The sequence below is a fragment of the Malania oleifera genome, chromosome 7, assembly GCF_029873635.1.
Source record: "Malania oleifera isolate guangnan ecotype guangnan chromosome 7, ASM2987363v1, whole genome shotgun sequence".
In the NCBI taxonomy this organism is placed as follows: Eukaryota; Viridiplantae; Streptophyta; class Magnoliopsida; order Santalales; family Ximeniaceae; genus Malania; species Malania oleifera.
In genome coordinates, this window is record NC_080423.1 from 21,471,454 (window position 1) to 21,489,619 (window position 18,166).

Sequence of the window (18,166 nt, forward strand, 5' to 3'; positions counted from 1 at the left end):
CGACCACCTCCTATCGATGCAGTGGCATCCTAGAAATGGTGGTCTGAGAACTCCTTGATAATTTCATGCTTGATAAACTCTATGAAGCCAGCCATTGGCAAAACGTACCTATTTCTCCCGATGGCAAAGGACGTGTGGGATGCGGTGCGTGAGACATACTCCAATGTTGAAAATGCTTCCCAGATTTTTGAGTTGAAGACGCGGCTATGGCAGACAAAGCAAGACGAATGGAAATGCACGGGTGACAGTGTACGTTTCAAGAAGATGGAGAACTAGAGAGTATTTGAGTTTCTGGCGGGGCTGTACCGAGAGCTTGATGATGTAAGGAGCAGGATTCTAGGTCGCCGACCACTGCCTTCTATCCAAGAAGTCTTCTCTGAGGTACGGTGAGAGGAAAGAAGGAGGAACATGATGTTAAAGGAGCAAAACCAGTCTAGGCCCGAGGCATCGGCTCTTGTAACTCGTGGGTCTTATACTGGATCCAACCCAAAACAGTCTAGAAGGCCTTATTGTGAGCATTGCAAAAAAACGGGCCATACTAAAGACACCTGCTGGACCTTACATGGCAAGCCCGCGGATTGGAAGCCCAGACAGCCCAATAAAGCCTATGGTCATCAGGCCTCCACCGAAACCTAGGAAAAAAACATACCCACAGAAGCCCATGGTCCGACAGCTTCTAGTGGGGGATGTAATTCCAACTAACTTGCGAAAATATATGAGCTATTTTCCAATTTCCAAGCCTCAGGTTAGTCCTCTAATACTATGTCATCTGGTTCTTTAGCCCACAAAGGTACTTTTTGGACAGCCCTTAGTTCCACTTCTCATTTTACCCCTTGGATTATTGACTTTGGTGCATCTGACCATATGAACGATGCTCATCATTTATTTTCAACATAGTCACCTTGTGCTGGTAATTTAAAAGTCAAAATTGCAGATGAGACTTTATCCCCTGTCGTTGGCAAAGGAAGTATTCGTATTTCTGAATCTATTACTCTTGAATCTGCCCACCCCACATTCCTAATTTATCGTGCAATTTGCTGTCTATTAGTCAGTTAACCAAACAATCTAATTGCTCAGCTAAATTCCTACCCTCTCATTGTGTCTTTTAGGACCTATCATCGGGGAAGACGATTGGCAGTGCTAAGGAATATGACGGGCTCTACCACTCTAACAAAGCTAATATGAATGGACCGTGCCCTACTACTGTTTGTAATTCTGCATCTAGTCCTAGGGAAAGTGAACTTTTGTTATGGCACAAAAGGATGGGACATCCTAGTTTTCAGTATTTGCAGCACTTATTTCCTTCAATACGTTTTGAATAAAACTGCCTTGGATTTTCAGTGCAAAGTGTGTGAACTTGCCAAACACCATCGTACTACTTTTCGTAGATTTAGTATAAACCATCCATGCCATTTAGTCTGATTCACAGTGATCTATGGGGTCCTTCTTGTTCTCCTAATAGGACCCATACAAAATGGTTTATTACTTTTATTGATGATCTCTTGTATGTGTTGGGTATATTTATAGACTGATAAAACTGAGGTTCGATCAGTCTTCATGAATTTTCACTCTATGATACAAACCCAATTTCACACAAAAATCCAAATTATTCGGACTGACAATGGTACTAAGTATTTCAGTCACTCCTTGGGTAGGTATCGTCAAGAGAATGGTATTATCTATCAAAGCTCTTGCGTTGACACCCCTCAACAAAATGGCGTTGCTGAACGGAAAAATCGACATATCCTTGAAGTTGCTCATGCCCTGTTGTTCACCTCTCACATGCCAACAAAATTTTGGGGTGACTCAATTTTGACAGCCACATTCCTCATTAACCGACTGCCTAGTAGAGTCCTATCCTTTGCAACTCCGCTCCAAAAACTCCAAGAGATTTTTCCTAATTCTAGGCTCGGCTCACATCTTCTGCTTTGTGTCTTTGGGTCCACTGTATTTGTCCATATTCACGCACCCAAGTGAAACAAATTGGATCCCAGAGCACTTAAATGTGTATTTCTTGGTTACTCTCCCACATAGAAGAGTTACAAATGCTATGATCTGATCTCCTAGAAACTTTATGTTAGCTTGGATGTCACTTTCTTCAAACATACCCCCTATTACTTGCTTCAGGGGGAGCCCTTGAGTAAAGCTCGACCCTCAAACTTAGACTAGTTCGACATTATTGTTTTCGAGACCACTCCATACCCTATATCCGCTCCTTCGCCTAGTACAGAAGGAAACTTGAACTCAGGGGGAGATGCAGAAATTCAAACAAATAGGGAAACACTTGTCTACTCAAGGAGGCCAAAATCGAAATCCAATGTGACACTCACTTCTAAAGCACCAAAAGTGTCAGAATCGGTGATAGTTCCAACTCCTCATGAGTCCGACTCCAATCCTGACCAGGTAAAAGATGACTTACCCATTGCTCTTAGAAAACAACCTCGTTCATGTACTCTCCACCCTATCTCAAAATTTGTATCTTACAATGCTCTTTTTGCCAAGTGTCGTGCTTTTACTTCTAACCTTGACAAAATCCAAATTTCTAAAAACATTCAAGAAGCCTTGGAGATTCTAGAGTGGAGAGAGGCAGTGATGGAAAAGATAAGGGCACTAGAAAAGAATGGAACTTTGGAGGTGATGACTTTGCCAAGGGGGAAGAAACCAGTGGGCTATAAGTGGGTGTTCACAGTAAAGTACAAGGCTGATGGCACAGTAGAACAATAGAAAGCCTGCCTTGTGGCAAAGGGGTTCACTTAGACTTATGGTATTGACTACACCGAGACGTTTGCACTAGTAGCAAAATTGAACACTATATGGGTTCTCTTGTCCCTAGCAGCAAACTTGGACTGGCCACTCCATCAGTTTGACATTAAGAATGCTTTTCTGAATGGTGAGCTAGAAGAAGAAGTGTTCATGGCGCTACCACCAGGATTTTGCAAGGAGGGAGAAGAAGCCAGAGTGTGTAAATTGAAGAAATCCCTGTATGGACTCAAGCAATCACTAAGGGCGTGGTTTGATAGATTTGCAAAGGTAATAAAGAATCGAGGATATCGACAGGGGCAGTCAAATCACACTATGTTCTTCAAACAGTCCAATGAGGGAAGAAGGACCATCCTGATTGTGTACGTTGATGACATCATTCTCATTGGAGATGACATAGGAGATGTGGAGAGATTGAAGAAGGTCTTAGCCACCGAGTTTGAGGTTAAAGACTTGGGTCAAATGCGATATTTCTTGGGAATGGAGGTCGCCAAATCAAGAAAGGGAATTAGTGTCTCCTAGAGAAAGTATGTACTTGACCTTTTGACTAAGATTGGCATGCTTGGTTGTAAACCAAGCGATGCTCCTATCAAGGCAAGAAAAAGAATGGAAGATGTAGGAAAGCCCGTGGATAGAGAGAGATATAAGAGACTAGTAGGTAGATTAATCTACCTCTCTCACACTAGACTTGACATTGCTTTCGCTGTTAGTGTGGTCAGTTAGCACGTGCACTCACCAAAGGAGAGTCACCTAGAAGCAGTATATAAGATTCTCAAATATCTAAAAGGCTCTCTAGGGCGAGGACTATTCATCAAGAAAAGTGACAATAAGAAGGTAGAGATCTACACATGCGGATTGGGCAAGATCAACAAAAGACAGAAGGTCTACAACTAGCTACTGTACCTATGTTTGGGGAAATCTAGTAATATGGAGGAGTAAGAAGCAGAGTGTGGTAGCCAGAAGCAATGCCGAGGCTAAATTCAGAGCTGTTGCACAAGGGATGTGTGAAGGGCTATGGTTACAAAAACTTTTGGAAGAACTACACATCACAGTAGAGCTCCCCATCAAACTCTATTGTGACAACAAAGTTGCCATTAGTATTTCTTATAATCCTATTTAGCACGATAGGACTAGACATATAGAAGCAGTTAGACATTTTATAAAGGAGAAAATTGAGAAGGGGACAATTTGCATGACCTATATCCGTACAAGAGAACAATTAGCAGATATTTTCACTAAGGGATTACAAAGATCTAGCTTTGAAGAGTTTATATGATCAATATCTATGATCCAACTTGAGTGGGAATGTGGAACTCCCGAATGATTTGGAGGAGATTGTTTAGAAGATTAATGCTCTAATTAGATCCGATATTTAGGCTGATTGTATGGGTTGACTTTTATATTTCCATATTTTATTCTTTGTGTACATGTTAAATAGGGACCCAAGTATGTAAAGAATATACAATTGATTTATTCTCATTTTTCTATAGATATGCTAGTCAGGATACATGTAGTGATAACGCTAAGGAGTACTTTAGTACCCAATTCAGTACTTATATGACTTGCTTTGGTATGATCCACTAGTCCTCTTGTGCCCGCACTCCACCACAAAATGGAGTTGCAGAGTGGAAAAATCGACATATTCTTGAACTCACTCGTACCCTATTGTATCAAATGAATGTCCCCAAACTTTTGGAGTGATGCTATGCTCACAACTTGCTCCCTCATCAATAAAATGCCATCCTCTGTCTTTGGTGGTAAAATCCCATATTCAGTTATCTTTCCTAAGGCTCCTTTGTTCTCCCTTCCTCGTGTATTTGGTTGTGTCTGCTTTGTCCTTCAATTATCTCTAGGAATGGATAAGTTGAATCGTCATGCTATCAAATATATTTTTCTGGGCTATTCCTATACTCGAATGGGATATCGATGTTATAGTCTTACTTTACATCAATTCTTTGCCTTTGCTAATGTCACCTTTTTTGAGTCTACACCATACTATTCTGATTCCTTGAGTTCTGTTGACCTTGATGAGTCCCTGCCTTCCAGAATTAAACCTAGTATTTGTGCCCAATCTTCCTACATCTTCATCCAGTTTGAGTCCTTATCATCACTTCAATCATCCCAATTTGCAAGTATACACATGACGACTCAAGGGGGAAGTGCCTTATCCAGCTTCTACTACTGTGCCTGTAGTTCCGTCGTCGGATGGTCTTATTTCTCATGATGTTGATCCTCCAATAGTTGTTCAAAAAGGTAAACGCACTTGTCCCCAAAATATGATCTCAAATTTTGTTTGTTATGATTTTTGTCACCCTATTATCATTGTTTTGTTAGTACTTTGTCTTCTGTTGCTTTTCCAAGGTCTATTTCTGAAGCCCTATCCCATTGTGGGCAGAGGATGGTAATGGTTGAAGAGATGCGTTGACTACGTGATAATGATACTTAGGAGGATTTGGTACCTCTAATAAGTCTGTGGTTGGTTGTCGCTGGGTGTACAATGTGGAAGTGAAACTTGATGGTTCTGTGGCTTGTTCGAAGGCCCGCCTTGTTGCTAAAGGGTATACTTAGGTGTATGGTTTGGATTATTCTGACACACTCTCATTGGTTGCTAAACTTGCCTTAGTACATTTATTCATTTCTTTAGCCATCACTTGTCATTGGCCTCTACATCTCTTAGATGTGAAGAATGCTTTCCTACATGGTGATCTTCATGAAGAGGTATATATGAAGCAGCCCCTTGGGTTTGTTGCTTGGGGGGAGTCTTAATTAGTATGTCAGCTCAAGAAGTCATTGTATGGATTAAAAAAAATCTCCAAGAGCATCGTTTAGCCGTTCTAGCACTGTAGTACTTGAGTTTGGCCTTCATCGGTGTGCACTAGATCACTTTGTATTTTATCGTCATACTCCATTGGGCAGTATTTTTATTATTGTATATATGGATGACATTGTGATCATTGGTGGTGATGATGATCGTGGCATCCAGGACCTAAAGCCTTTTCTATAGAGTAAGTTCCAGACACAAAGACTTGGGACCATTGAAGTTCTTCTAGGGAATAGAATTATCGAGATCTCGTACGGGAACTATTTTGTCACAGAGGAAGTATGTTCTTGATCTTTTAGATGAGACGGGGCTATTGGGATCCAAACCTATTGATACACCCGTGGATCCCAATAGTAAGTTAATGCCAGATATGAGTGATTTGTTGCCTAACCCAGGTCGGTACTAGAGACTTGTTGGAAAGTTGGATTATCTCACAATCACTCAACTAGATGTATCCTTTGCAACAAGTGTTGTGAGTTAGTTTCTCGATTCCCCGAGAACAAGTCATTGAAATGCAGTAATTTGCATTTTGAGATATCTCAAAGGTGCATCAGGGAGAGGTCTCTTATATCAAGATTGGGGTCTCACTCATATTCAGGGATATACAGATGCAAATTGGGCCGGATCACCTTCCAATCGAGGATCCACAACTGGGTATTGTATCTTTGTTGGTGGTAAGTTGGTCTCTTGGAAAAGTAAGAAACAAATTGTGGTTGCTAAGTCGATTGTTGAGTCAGATTATAAGGCTTTGGCGCACACTACATGTGAACTTGTTTGGCTGAAGAACATGTTGAAAGGATTGAGTTTTCCACATTCTCAGCCTATGGATTTGATGTGTGATAATTGAGTTGCTATTCATATTACCTCCAACCCTGTCTTCCATGAGCGGACAAAGCACATTGAAGTTGATTATCACTTTATTCGAGAAAAAATTGTACAGAAGCTCATTACATCCACTCATGTGAAGCCTAAGTGTGAGCTTGTTGATTTGTTCACTAAAGCCTTGGGAGGTGCTCGTGTGAAATTCATTTGTAACAAGTTAGGAGCATATGATATATATGCTCCAGCTTAAGGGGGAGTGTTAATGGTTATTTAGTCTTTTAGCATTGTTATTATAATGTGTCAAGAGTTTTGTTAGTAATAAGTGGGAGTTAGTAAGGGTATTATGGTCATTCCTAATGTACTTACATATATTATAAATAGAGGGAGAGACCTATCATCGAGTTTAGGTCTTCCATTACGCCCAATTACTTAGCACAAACGACTCCTCTTTTTCCTCACTTCAAATAGGTGTCCACCACCTCATTCGCAATAAGGGCAGCATCCATGGTCTGTCTGCATACAACAAAGGCATGCTGGTGCTTTCAAACCAATTTTGATATTTCCAATTTGAGACAAGGCTATAACTTTAGATACAATTTTACCCTAGCTACCAACCAAGCTGTTGGGCTGAAACTTTGATGCCTAGAGCCCCTACTCTTTTAGGAATCAAGGAGAAAAAGGTTGAGTTGATGCTAGTCACAAATCTACCTGAGTTGTGGAAGTCTTTGACTCTTCAATAATGTCTTGCTTGAGGAAGCCACAGTTCTTTTGAAAGAATGCCATGTTGAAGCCATTAGGTCTTGGGGCCTTGTCACCATTACGGCTCTTGAGAGCTAAAACAATTTCCTCTTCCTCAAGGGGTCTCTCGAGCCACTCAGCCATGGAGAAGTAGGGCCTGTTTAGTGTTGGAAAACATTTTCCATTTTCCAATTTTTAGCTTTCCAAAGAATTTTAAAATTTTAGCTTATTTTTAATTCTTCAAAATTTGTATTAAAATGGTAGAAAATAAAGAGTTTGTTTAAATGTGGAAAACAATTTTTCATTTTTATTTCTAGATTTGAAAATAATCACAAAAAAGATATCTTGTTTTCCAATTTTCCAAAATTTATGTAAAGTAAAATTTGGAGTCATGAATTTTGGGACTTGAATTTGGATTTATGTGGATTTAGAAGAAACCTTATACATAATCCACACAAACTAAAGTCCAAGATCCGATTTTCATGCTCTCATATACAAAGTAAGAGTTAGAAATCTAGAAAAGTAAAAAGATGTTTTCCAACTTTTCTATATAAATTTGGAAAATTGGAAAACAAGATGGTATTTTTGTAATTATTTGAAAAATTAGAAATAATAAAAATAGAACTATTTCCACGAGTAAATTGTGTCAAAATTGTTTAGTATTGTTCATTTATTTCATGCAAATGTTGTAGTAAAGAAAAATTATCTAACTCTTTTGTACTTTTTTTGGAAAACTAAAATGGAAAATGACAACTTCCACAGCTAAACGGGTCCTTAGTTTTGTGAAAAAGATATTGTTTACAGTTGGTCTCCAAGATTCCCTCTCAATACATAGATTTTTGTAAAAATTGCAAATTCCCCTTTTAATATGTCCCTCCACAAAGAGCACACCCTCCACTTGAACTTTTCTTAACAAATTGCATCTCCAATGCTTATTAGCCGCTTGGTGGAAAAAAGAGGTGTTCCTGTTTTGCCTTCACCTGAAGAGCCCTAGATTTTTGTCTTCATGGTATTTCCTTTGAATTAATGATCTCACCCCTTTTCGAGAGCAAATATTTTGGATACATCTTCAACATTCAGGCTCCCTCTAAGCTCCTGGTCGTCCAACTCCTTTATGTCATTCAGAATTTCATTCCTTCTCAAAGTGATATTGCTGAAGCTATTTTTGTTCCACCACTTCAATTTATCTTTAAGAAATTTTAATTTTGTGGCATTCACATAGTGGCCTTCCCTTCAATTTGCCATGCAAAGCCACCAATTCTTAACTAGATCACTAAAACCTTTGTGGTTAAGCCACATGCTCTCAAAATGGAAGGGGTTGGTCCCTACTTGATTCCTTCCATGTCAAGTAAGATAGGAAAGTGATCCAAAATGGACCGAGGGAGTAAGGATTGTGTAGCTTTCAGAAATTGTTCTCCCAATTAGAAGAAATGAGGAATCTGTCAATCCTTGAGTTGGGGGAGGGCTCTCATGAGTTAGACCATATGAAAGAGCCTCTAATGAGGGAAGGTCAATGAGGGCTTGATCATTCATGAAGTCATGAAAGTTGAAACTCCCACACCTTCGTAAGGATACAAAACTAGGTTGAAGTCCCTTGAATGACCCAAGGAGATTCCCATTTATCTCTAATTTCCACAAGCTCATTCTAAAAAAGATGTTTGGAAAGACCTTTATTTGGACCTTAGACCCCGGTGAAAATCACACAAATTTGACATCCAAGGTCTTGAATAGTTAGGACATTGAGAAAGAATTAATGGAATGATTTATGATTCCACAACCAAATCATTGCACATGATGAGAACCCATCCTGCTGTCCCGGTGGCTTTTAATGCAATCCTTTTGCTTCTTTTTAAACCCCACAAGCTATTTACCAACCACTAGTTTAGAGATTCAAAAAGAGGGGTTTGATTTTGAAGTTGGATTCGAAAAAGCCTATGATCGTGTCAGTTGAGGTTTCTTTGATATAGTGAGGGACATAAAAGGTTTTGGAGTGAGATGGAGGAAATGGATTAGGGTGCTTTTTACTTGCAGTTTTTATCTATCTATTTATTTATTTATTTATTTCTTGGTTAAAGCAAGGCTAAATCCTATTTTAGAGCTTCTAAGGTACTTAGGCTGGGGCCTAGGAGATAACTTATTCCCTTTCCTTTTCACTATTGTGGCTAATTTTGAGAGCAAAATAGTCGATAGAGAGGTTGATAGGGGTTTGATAGAAGGTTTCCGGTAAGCCATGAGATTCACCTATAACATATACATTTTCCAATGGCACCATCATTTTTATTTTGGAAGATATGGGTGGTTTCTTTTATGTGTTAACCATGTGTTTGAGAAAGTGTTAGGCCTTAGAAGTAACTTCTCTAAGAGTGGTATTATGGGTATTGAGATTAACTCGAGCCCTTTTGCTGGAGTAGCAGGATGTCGTGCTTTGTGTTGGCCTATTACTTACTTACGTGTCCCTTTAGGTGGTAAACCCTACTATTGCGCCATTTTGGGACCTTGTTTTTGAGAGTTTCTAGGAGGTTGGACAGGTGGAAAGGGGCTTTCTTTGCTCTTAGGGGATGTATTACTATTATTCATGCTTGTCTTTCTTCAATCCCTTTGTATGATTGCGTTACTTGTCCCTTTTTGAAATTCATATGGGAGTGGCTTGGAGATTAAAAAATTTAATAAGGGATTGCTTGCGGTCGAGAACGGGCAAGCAGGGTAGAGACCATCTTGTAAATTGGGTGGCTGTGAGTTAAAAGGGTGGGTTGGTTTGAATTTAGGTAATTTGGTGTCCAAACATATTTTTATTTGGCAGGGAAAAGTTTATGCTGCTTCCTTTAAAGTCTCTCATTTGCACAAAGTAATCCATAGTAAACTTGGTCCTCTACATAATGGATAAGATCCAAAAGTTGGGATTAATATTACCTATCTGAGTCCTTGGAAATTCGTCTCTCAAATATCTCATGATTTTATTCATAATGTCCATTATAGTGTTGGTAATGGGGAAAGAATCCATTTTTGGGTGGATCATTGTATTGGGGAGGCTCCTTGGCCCTTACATATCCTATTATTTTTTGCGCATTGCCTTTTCTTGACACTCCTCTGTAAGAGGATCGTTACTCTTGAAAATTCCATTTTGTGACGAATCTTAATGATAAAGAAACCAATGAGCTTGCCCCTTTAATTAATGTGCTTCATCCTTTTTGGCAACAAAATAGTGTGGGTTTTAGACTCTTATGGAGAATTTTTCTTGCAAATCTTTCCTCTCGCATTTGGTCCATGATCTTAGTGCTATTTTGTCTGCCCCTCATTCCTTTCTTTGAAAAGCTAAAATTCCTTATATATTAAGGTCTTTATGCAGACCGATCCTAGGAGAAAGTAACACTAATGACTTGCTTTAGAAAAAGAGTACCTTGTAAGTCCTTATTGCCTTATGTGTGTCCTTTGCTTTGACAATAGGGAGAATTACTTGCACTTATTCTTACATTGTTGCTTCTCTTGGTCTTTGGAGCAAGTTCTTTGGTATACTTGGCGAGAATTGGTTCATTTCGTCCTCTTTGGAGGCATTTTCTGTTATGAGGTTTAGGGGTTTCAAGAAGAGGAAGGAGAGAGGCTTTGCGATGAGGCTTGTTTATGGCTCTTTTCTAGGGTCTTTGGCTGGGGAGAAATGCCAAAATTTTTGAAAGGATACTCTTCTCAATTTACTTTGGAGTGGAGTATGTTCCTCCCTTCTTTGTGGGTTTGAGCTAATGATTTCATCTGGCATTTACCATTGGCACATTTACAGCGGGATTGAAATGCTTTGATTGACTAGAGCTGTTTCATAATTTGTTGTTTTTCTTTTGGGATTTTTTGTTCTTGTACTCTGGGACGATATTTTATTTCCGTGCTTTCTTCTTCTTCTTCTTTTGTTGTACTATTTTTCTCCTCTAATAATTTTTTTTTTTTTTTTTTGGGTTTATGAGAAGGGTTTTATTTATTTACTAGTCAATATGTCATGTCACGTTCATTGCATGTGATTGTATGTAAATAATATTGCGTAAAATATTTTTTTTAAAATTTTTTTAATAAATTTTAGATATATTTATAAAAAAAATTAATAATATATTGTCATGACTAATTTATAAATGTTAAAGTGTAAATATTCAAAATTATTTATAAAAATTAATATTTTATTTAAAAATTATAAAATATCAATATTGACATGAGACTATTATAATGCCATGTAAATATAGGGATACCTCAGCCCAAAGGAACGATTTTGATCCTCGATTTGAGTCTGGGAAATTTGAAAAATCTTAAAAAAATAAAAAAATACGATATGACACAAATACACTAATTAAAGTTATGACATACATTGAATTTTAATTTATTTACATTGCATTATAGATAAGAAAATTAATAAGTAAATTTTTCTTTATTATTTATTTTATAAAACTCTCAATATATGACATCTTCCCATAAAAATGTTAATAACTTTATTGCAATTTTTAGATTGTGATTTGTTATCCAAAATCTTAAATATTGTTATTTTTGTTGTCTTAATAAAATTTATGAGTTTTTTAAATTTTAAATAATTTTAAAATTTATTATTTGGAGTGTACTTCTAGGTCTATAGTTTCATTTTCTAAAAAATTATCTTTTAGAAATTATATTATTATTTATCTAAATGATGTTAGACACTTCACAATAATTTTAGACGACATCATATTAATTTACTTTTTTTTTTTAAAAAAATTTTGTGTATACATTTTATTTAACATTTATAATACCGGTTCATTTGTTTTGTGTTTTGAATAAAATGCAATTTTTAGCCCATTTAAAATTTAAAAAATTTAAATGAAAGATTTATCCAATATCATTACTTTTTTTTTTTTTTTTAGAAAGACTTGTATTTCTTCTAAAGGATAATAATATTTTTGTATGCAAAATTATTTACAATATTTTTACTTCTATGATATATATAGACACACACAGTCACCTTTTTTTTTTTGGGGGGTTAAATAGAGTTTCATTTTGGGTTCGAATTTTAACATATCTTAAGTAGATTTTATAAATGTATCTAATTTTGGTTGAATTTATTTTATTTTAGGTATATTTTTATTGCTTTTAAAATATATGATATTTTAGCTACATTTATTCATGTTTTTATTGATTTATTATATTATAGATAAGGGAGTGATGACTCAGATGGTTTGGGCATTAGCAACGTAGGCCACATAGTGCATCAGTGAGGAAGTGTGAATTAGTTACTGTGAGAGACAGTAGAAGAGGTAGGGGTACACCTAAAATAACTTGGAATGAGATAATGAGTATAAAATTTACCCAAAATTTGTTGAAGGAAATTGTCCATGATTGCATAATTTGGTAGAAAAGGATTCATGTAGCTGACTCTATCTAGTGGGACCTAAGACTTGGTTTTGTTGTTGTTGTTGTTGTTGTTGTATGCAGATAGCCTATAACGTTAGTTTATTTTATGTTTTTAACTAAATGATAGTTTGTTATTTAAGTTCGACCATTAACTTTTAGACATTCTAATAGTAATTTCATCTAACTTTGCTTGAATTTACTTTCTACACTACATACATATATATATATATATAGATATTCTAGAAATGTACTTCTTTTAAGATTATTTGTTTTTACTTTCAAAATATAATTTTTGTCAATAAAATGATTTATACTATCCATATTTTTATATATAGTATAGAAATTTACTTCTAGGAATTTTGGTCTCTTACGAAAATTCATTTTAAAATAGGGATACTTTTGTCCACAAACTGATTTAGAATTACATCTTCTGGGAGTTTTTAATCTTTCTTTTAAAAGAAAAGGATATTTTTGTCCATAAAATGATTTACACTATTCATGCTTTCATATATAGTATAGATTTATTTATTTTTTGGGAGAAAGTGGTGGTTAAGGAGGGTTTCAAGCTAGTGTGGAGGAACTACATGAAAAGGTGTTTTGGTCAACAAATATGCTTGTGAGTGTGAATGGACAACCTAAGGAGTGCTTCAGGGCTTCTTGGGGGTTAAGTCTTGGGGATCCCTTGTCTCCATCTTGTTCACCCCCAGTGGTTGATGTGCTAAGAATATTAATTTCGCATGCTCAGGTTAATGTGCGGTTGAGGTTTAATGGTAGGTACAGAGGAGGTGGAGGTGTCCCACCTTCAGTTTGATGATGATACTATTGCTTCAGGAAAATGTTGAGAAATTCTGAAAGATCCTTAATTTATTGGGAGTTTTTGAAAACATTTTGGGGTTGAAGATCAACTTGCCCAAAAGTGGGGTGTCTAAGATTAATATGAATCATAGTGACATTCTGGGGTTCAAAATTTTAGCCAGTTGTGTTTCTTTGGCTCATTTAGATCTCCTCTTGAGGGTAACTCTATGTATGCAGCTTTTTGGGTCCCAATGTTTGATAGAGTGGGTAGAATATTGGAGCATGGAAGAAGGCTTACTTATTATTAGGGGGTCATACTACTCCTTTGGTGCTTCCTTTTCTAACATTCCCTTATATACATGTGTGTGTGTGTGTTTGTGTGTGTGTGTATATATATATATATATAATCCTTTTTTAGAGTTCCCACGTGTCATAAGATTTAGGCTTATGATAGATTTCTTTTGGTCCGAGTAGGGGAGAATAAGAGGGATGATCTTGTTAGTTGGGATATGGTTAGAAGACCGAAGTCTGACAGCGGTTTGGGGCTTGGCGACATGGTATATAAAAACATCTCTATAGTTGGAAAACAGTTATGAAGATTCACCTCAGAGGTTAGTTACCTATGGCACAAGATTATTAGAAGTAAGTATGGTGTTCATTTGAATGAGTGGGATACCAGAGGAAGTGGCAATGTTTCTTATGCGAGTCCTCGGAGTTTGTTTCCCAGGTTGCATGTTTGTTCTTTCCTCTTATTCTTCGGGTAATGGTAATAGATTCAGTTTTGGGAGGATATATGGGTGAGAGAGGTTTCACTTGAGATGCTGGTGCCTCATCAAAAAGCTAGTTTTTTGGCTGCTTATAATTTTTCACGTCAGCTTACATGTCTTGATTACGCCTGATACGTAAAATCATTTGTTATGCCAGCATTTTTTAACATCAGCTAATATCCTTATTGCTTACTTCACAAGTTTGCACTTTTAAGTTTGTTTTTTCATTTTTCAGTGACTTTCTGATTGATATTAATGTGAGCTCGTGTTTTCTGCCCTCTTTTTTTTGTTTCTTCTTTGGGTATAGTTTTATCTTTCATCACCAATACATCAGGAGAGAGATGCAGTATGGGTATCTACTTTTTCCAAACTTTTAAGTAGTATATGTAAAATTAGGCACCCTTGTTACGGTTGAAACAGTTCTTTCTGGAGTGGTGCTTCTGTATCTTGGATTATGCAGCTTAATTTCTCTGTTAATATTTATATATATTTATATTTAGAACAGGATGAGAGGTATTGTAAAGCTGCAAAAAATTTGGAGTTTGACAGACATCTTGGTCCTTATGCACTGAGCCAGTACGGAGAGTGGAAACATTTATCTGCCTATATTACAAAAGCAACCATTGAAAAGATTGGTACGCACTTCTTAATTACATCAAGGGACTGTGTGCAAGGTTTAGTTGATTACTGCCACATATGAATTTCTTCAATATTGTATGCTCATGTCTGGATATTTGATGCCATAAGTGCTTCTTCATTTGCTGAAATTTTTTTAGCTGTTTCTCAGCTTTCTTGGTTTGAAATTTCAAAGATTATTATATGTGGCAATCTATGCTAAATACATCTCATAGTTGTTAAGTATGAAGGATGGACTAGTCATTGATAAATTTTTTAATAAAATAAAATGGTTGGGTTATTCGATTCAAACTTGTTTAATTCTAGGTGCTATACATTTTTTTCTTCACCTTTTCTATTACAGAGGCATGAATCATGGAATGAGGGCATATAATTGTTCTTTGATTGGATTCTCTGACTCCTATCTTTCGCTGCCTTCCCTTTCTAATCGCAAGATCTAGTACAGGCTATAATGGTTTCAGTGTCATCCAAGGGACCCTCAAGGCATCAAGACCTCCCATTGTCTGAGGTGCTAGGACCTTGCCTGAGTAAAATGAGGTGCTGAAAAAAATAGTATATAATTTACACAAAAAATGAGCTAATGTAGAAATCTATATAAAACATCACTAATTAAAGATTTCTCTAAATATACGAGTCTTGAATCATCAAAGTTAATCCTTGGTAGAAGCAGCTTGTTGTAGTCCATAGCAGAAGCATTTTGCCTAAACGGGTCTTTACTTTTTTCTTTTCTTTTCTTTATTTCTGTTTTTTTTAGTGGAGCATAAACAACTACACATCTCTGAAATGGATGTGATAGGGACATATAATGTAAAATTATAGAAGTGAGTGCGTGAGAAGCTTGTGCCTAGACTCAGGGAAGCACCTAGATGGTGCTTGATCAAAATGGCTTTGTCTAGATATGGGTGAACAAACTTTTGAGCACCTTAACACACTCAGGCAATCAATTTTGACAGTACCTAGTAGTTTCAAATTAGAACTACTGTATAATAAAGACATTAAACATATTCAATTAATTTAAATAAAATTCAGAAATCAATTAAAAACAAGTAAAATTCAGAAATCAATTAAATATTATTTATCATACAAATACAGATAATTTATAAACAACTGGTTGAATAAAATATTGCGGCTAATATCTAAGTTCAATTTTTCATATAATTTCAAAAATCTGAAAATTCATAATCATCTTATAATGATCTTTAGTTTCAATAGGAAAAAAATATAAATTAAGATAGAAATATTAATTTGGGTTTTGAATCTCAAAATTGAATTTTCAAGAAATTTCAATTCATAATTACAATTTCGAAAAAATTTTCTAAATTTCAAGATCTCAATAAATTTTGGATGATTCGTGGAAATTTCAATAGAAATTTTGCCAAAGTGGAAATTAATTTCCATTTCGATTTTGAGGTTGCTGAAAAGCAGAAATTTAGATGGAAATTTCAGCAATTTCACAGAAATTTAAGACCATGCTTGTTGGTTTGTGCGATCAGAAAGGAGATGCTGCTCGTGGATTTGAGCCTGGAGTTTTCATGAAGTGGAGCTAGCCTGGTGTGATTAATGGATCTGGGATATATTTTGAGTGGACTAATGCCAGCAATGGGCAAGCCCAACAAATGTGTGGTAGTAATAAATTCTAAAAACTAAGGGATATGGGTACTAGGGCCCAAGGTTATTACAATTTTAGTTTGGCCACAACTGAAGTAGAGCCTCGCTGACAATGCTTCTTTTTGGGAGCATAAGCCTCAGGGGTCAATGAAACTGCCTGCTGCCTTTTAAGTTGTCTTCACCGAAACAGCAGCAGGAGGCAGAGCAGGTTTGTGCTGGTTTTACAGTAGCTTCAAATCTTGTTGCAAGATAACTGGAGATGGTGAATAACAGCTCTGGTAGGTCTACAATCAACTTACCAATCAACTGCTTGGTAATGATAGGCATACGGATCTTAAGGGTTTGGTCTTTGAGGGTTTTGCAATGGGTCGTGGAATCAGTATCAAGATTCACAGCAGAGGGCTGCAAGTGGTAACTCTGCTGATATTGTAGCTGTGTGATAGAGGTTAAGGGATCACTAGCAGGTGCTACAATTGGCAAGCTACAATACAGGCAGGTGCTGAGATGCAAAAAGTATATGATGAGAGATGAATTAATTCTCATGTGCAGGCGAAAGAATCTTTAAAGAGGAATAATGATGGTAGTTTTACAATTGCGGAGAGCCCTACAGTTACAAAGGATGGATACTGTTAGCGAAGGAGTTCGTTTAATGGTTACAAAGAAATAAGCTGATGTGTTTGATGATGAAAGTAATTGCAATTGTCAGTTTGTGTTTGGTGTTGGTTTATTGTATGAACTTTGTGAGAAGTGTGGGTTTATTCTCAGACTCCTGGGAGGATGATATTTCATGTGTCACCAACTCTGCTAGAAGGTTTAGAAACCATTCCTATTTTTGAAGATGATGAGATGGGCGAAAAATGATCATAAATCGAATGGTATCTTGCCCACCCTTTTTCTCTTTCGAAGGAAGTAAGTGGTAAGGAATTAACGATATTGATGCTCAACAACTGATGCATAAGATGGGATTAAGGTTGACTGATCCTGGAGGAGATGAAGTTAGGTTCAATGGTGGCCATTGATAAGAGCAAGGAAACAAATTTCAATGTAAATTAGATAATTTGAAGTGTATGTGAATTAGATAATTTGAAGTGTCAAATTAATTGTGCGAGATGGGGTTTAAAAAAGGTTTTGTTGGCTTAGTTCTTCTAGGTCTTGTATTTTTATTTTCCTTTATTTTTTTAAAAATTTTTTTTGGTTTCTTCTTGTGGGGACTTCTCATTCTCCTTTTGATTGTTTCTATTCTTCCACTCTATTTTAATTAATTTTTTTGTCATAAGAAAAAAGAAAAAAAAAACAGAAATGGGATATCCAGGCAAGTATGGCATTATAACTTTTTATGACAACTAGCAGCTATACATATTTTCACCAATCCTCATTTCTAAAGAACTTAGCGCATGGAAGTTGATTATCATTTTATGAGAGATCAAGCAAGGGGAAAATACATTGCTTCTATGTACATAGTTCATCAAGTCTAAAGATAAATTAGGCAAAGAGTTCACTAATCCTGTTTCCCATTAAAAAGCTTAGCACATAGAAGTTGATAGTTGGAAGATCTAGCAAAGGGAATACACATTACTCTGTTGCGCAGTGTACATCAAGATTGAAGATAAATTAGTTGAAGTGTTTACTAAAGCTTTGGATTGTTGACATTTTTCTTCTGACATTGTCACGCATGATTAAACGCTCCAGCTTAAGGGGGAGTTCGGAGAAATTTATGAGGGGTCAATATATATATATATATATATAATATTTTGGTCTTAAAAAAGTGTATTAAGGAGAATAGAGAGACTACAATCTAGGAGAGGGTAATTGATCCTCAAAGCAGAAAAACAAAAGAAATCAAAAGGAAATGAAAACAAAGCAA

At 36.4% G+C, this 18,166-nt stretch overlaps 1 protein-coding gene across 2 annotated transcripts in view; it reads left to right on the forward strand.

The window, feature by feature from the left end:
* LOC131160196 (uncharacterized) overlaps nucleotides 1-18,166 on the forward strand; it is a 79,470-nt gene that overhangs the window by 38,409 nt on the left and 22,895 nt on the right. For both annotated transcript variants that reach the window (XM_058115599.1, XM_058115600.1), the window contains exon 5: nucleotides 14,564-14,693. In XM_058115599.1, coding sequence (XP_057971582.1) covers nucleotides 14,564-14,693 — 130 coding nt within the window. The remainder of the gene's footprint in view (nucleotides 1-14,563; nucleotides 14,694-18,166) is intronic.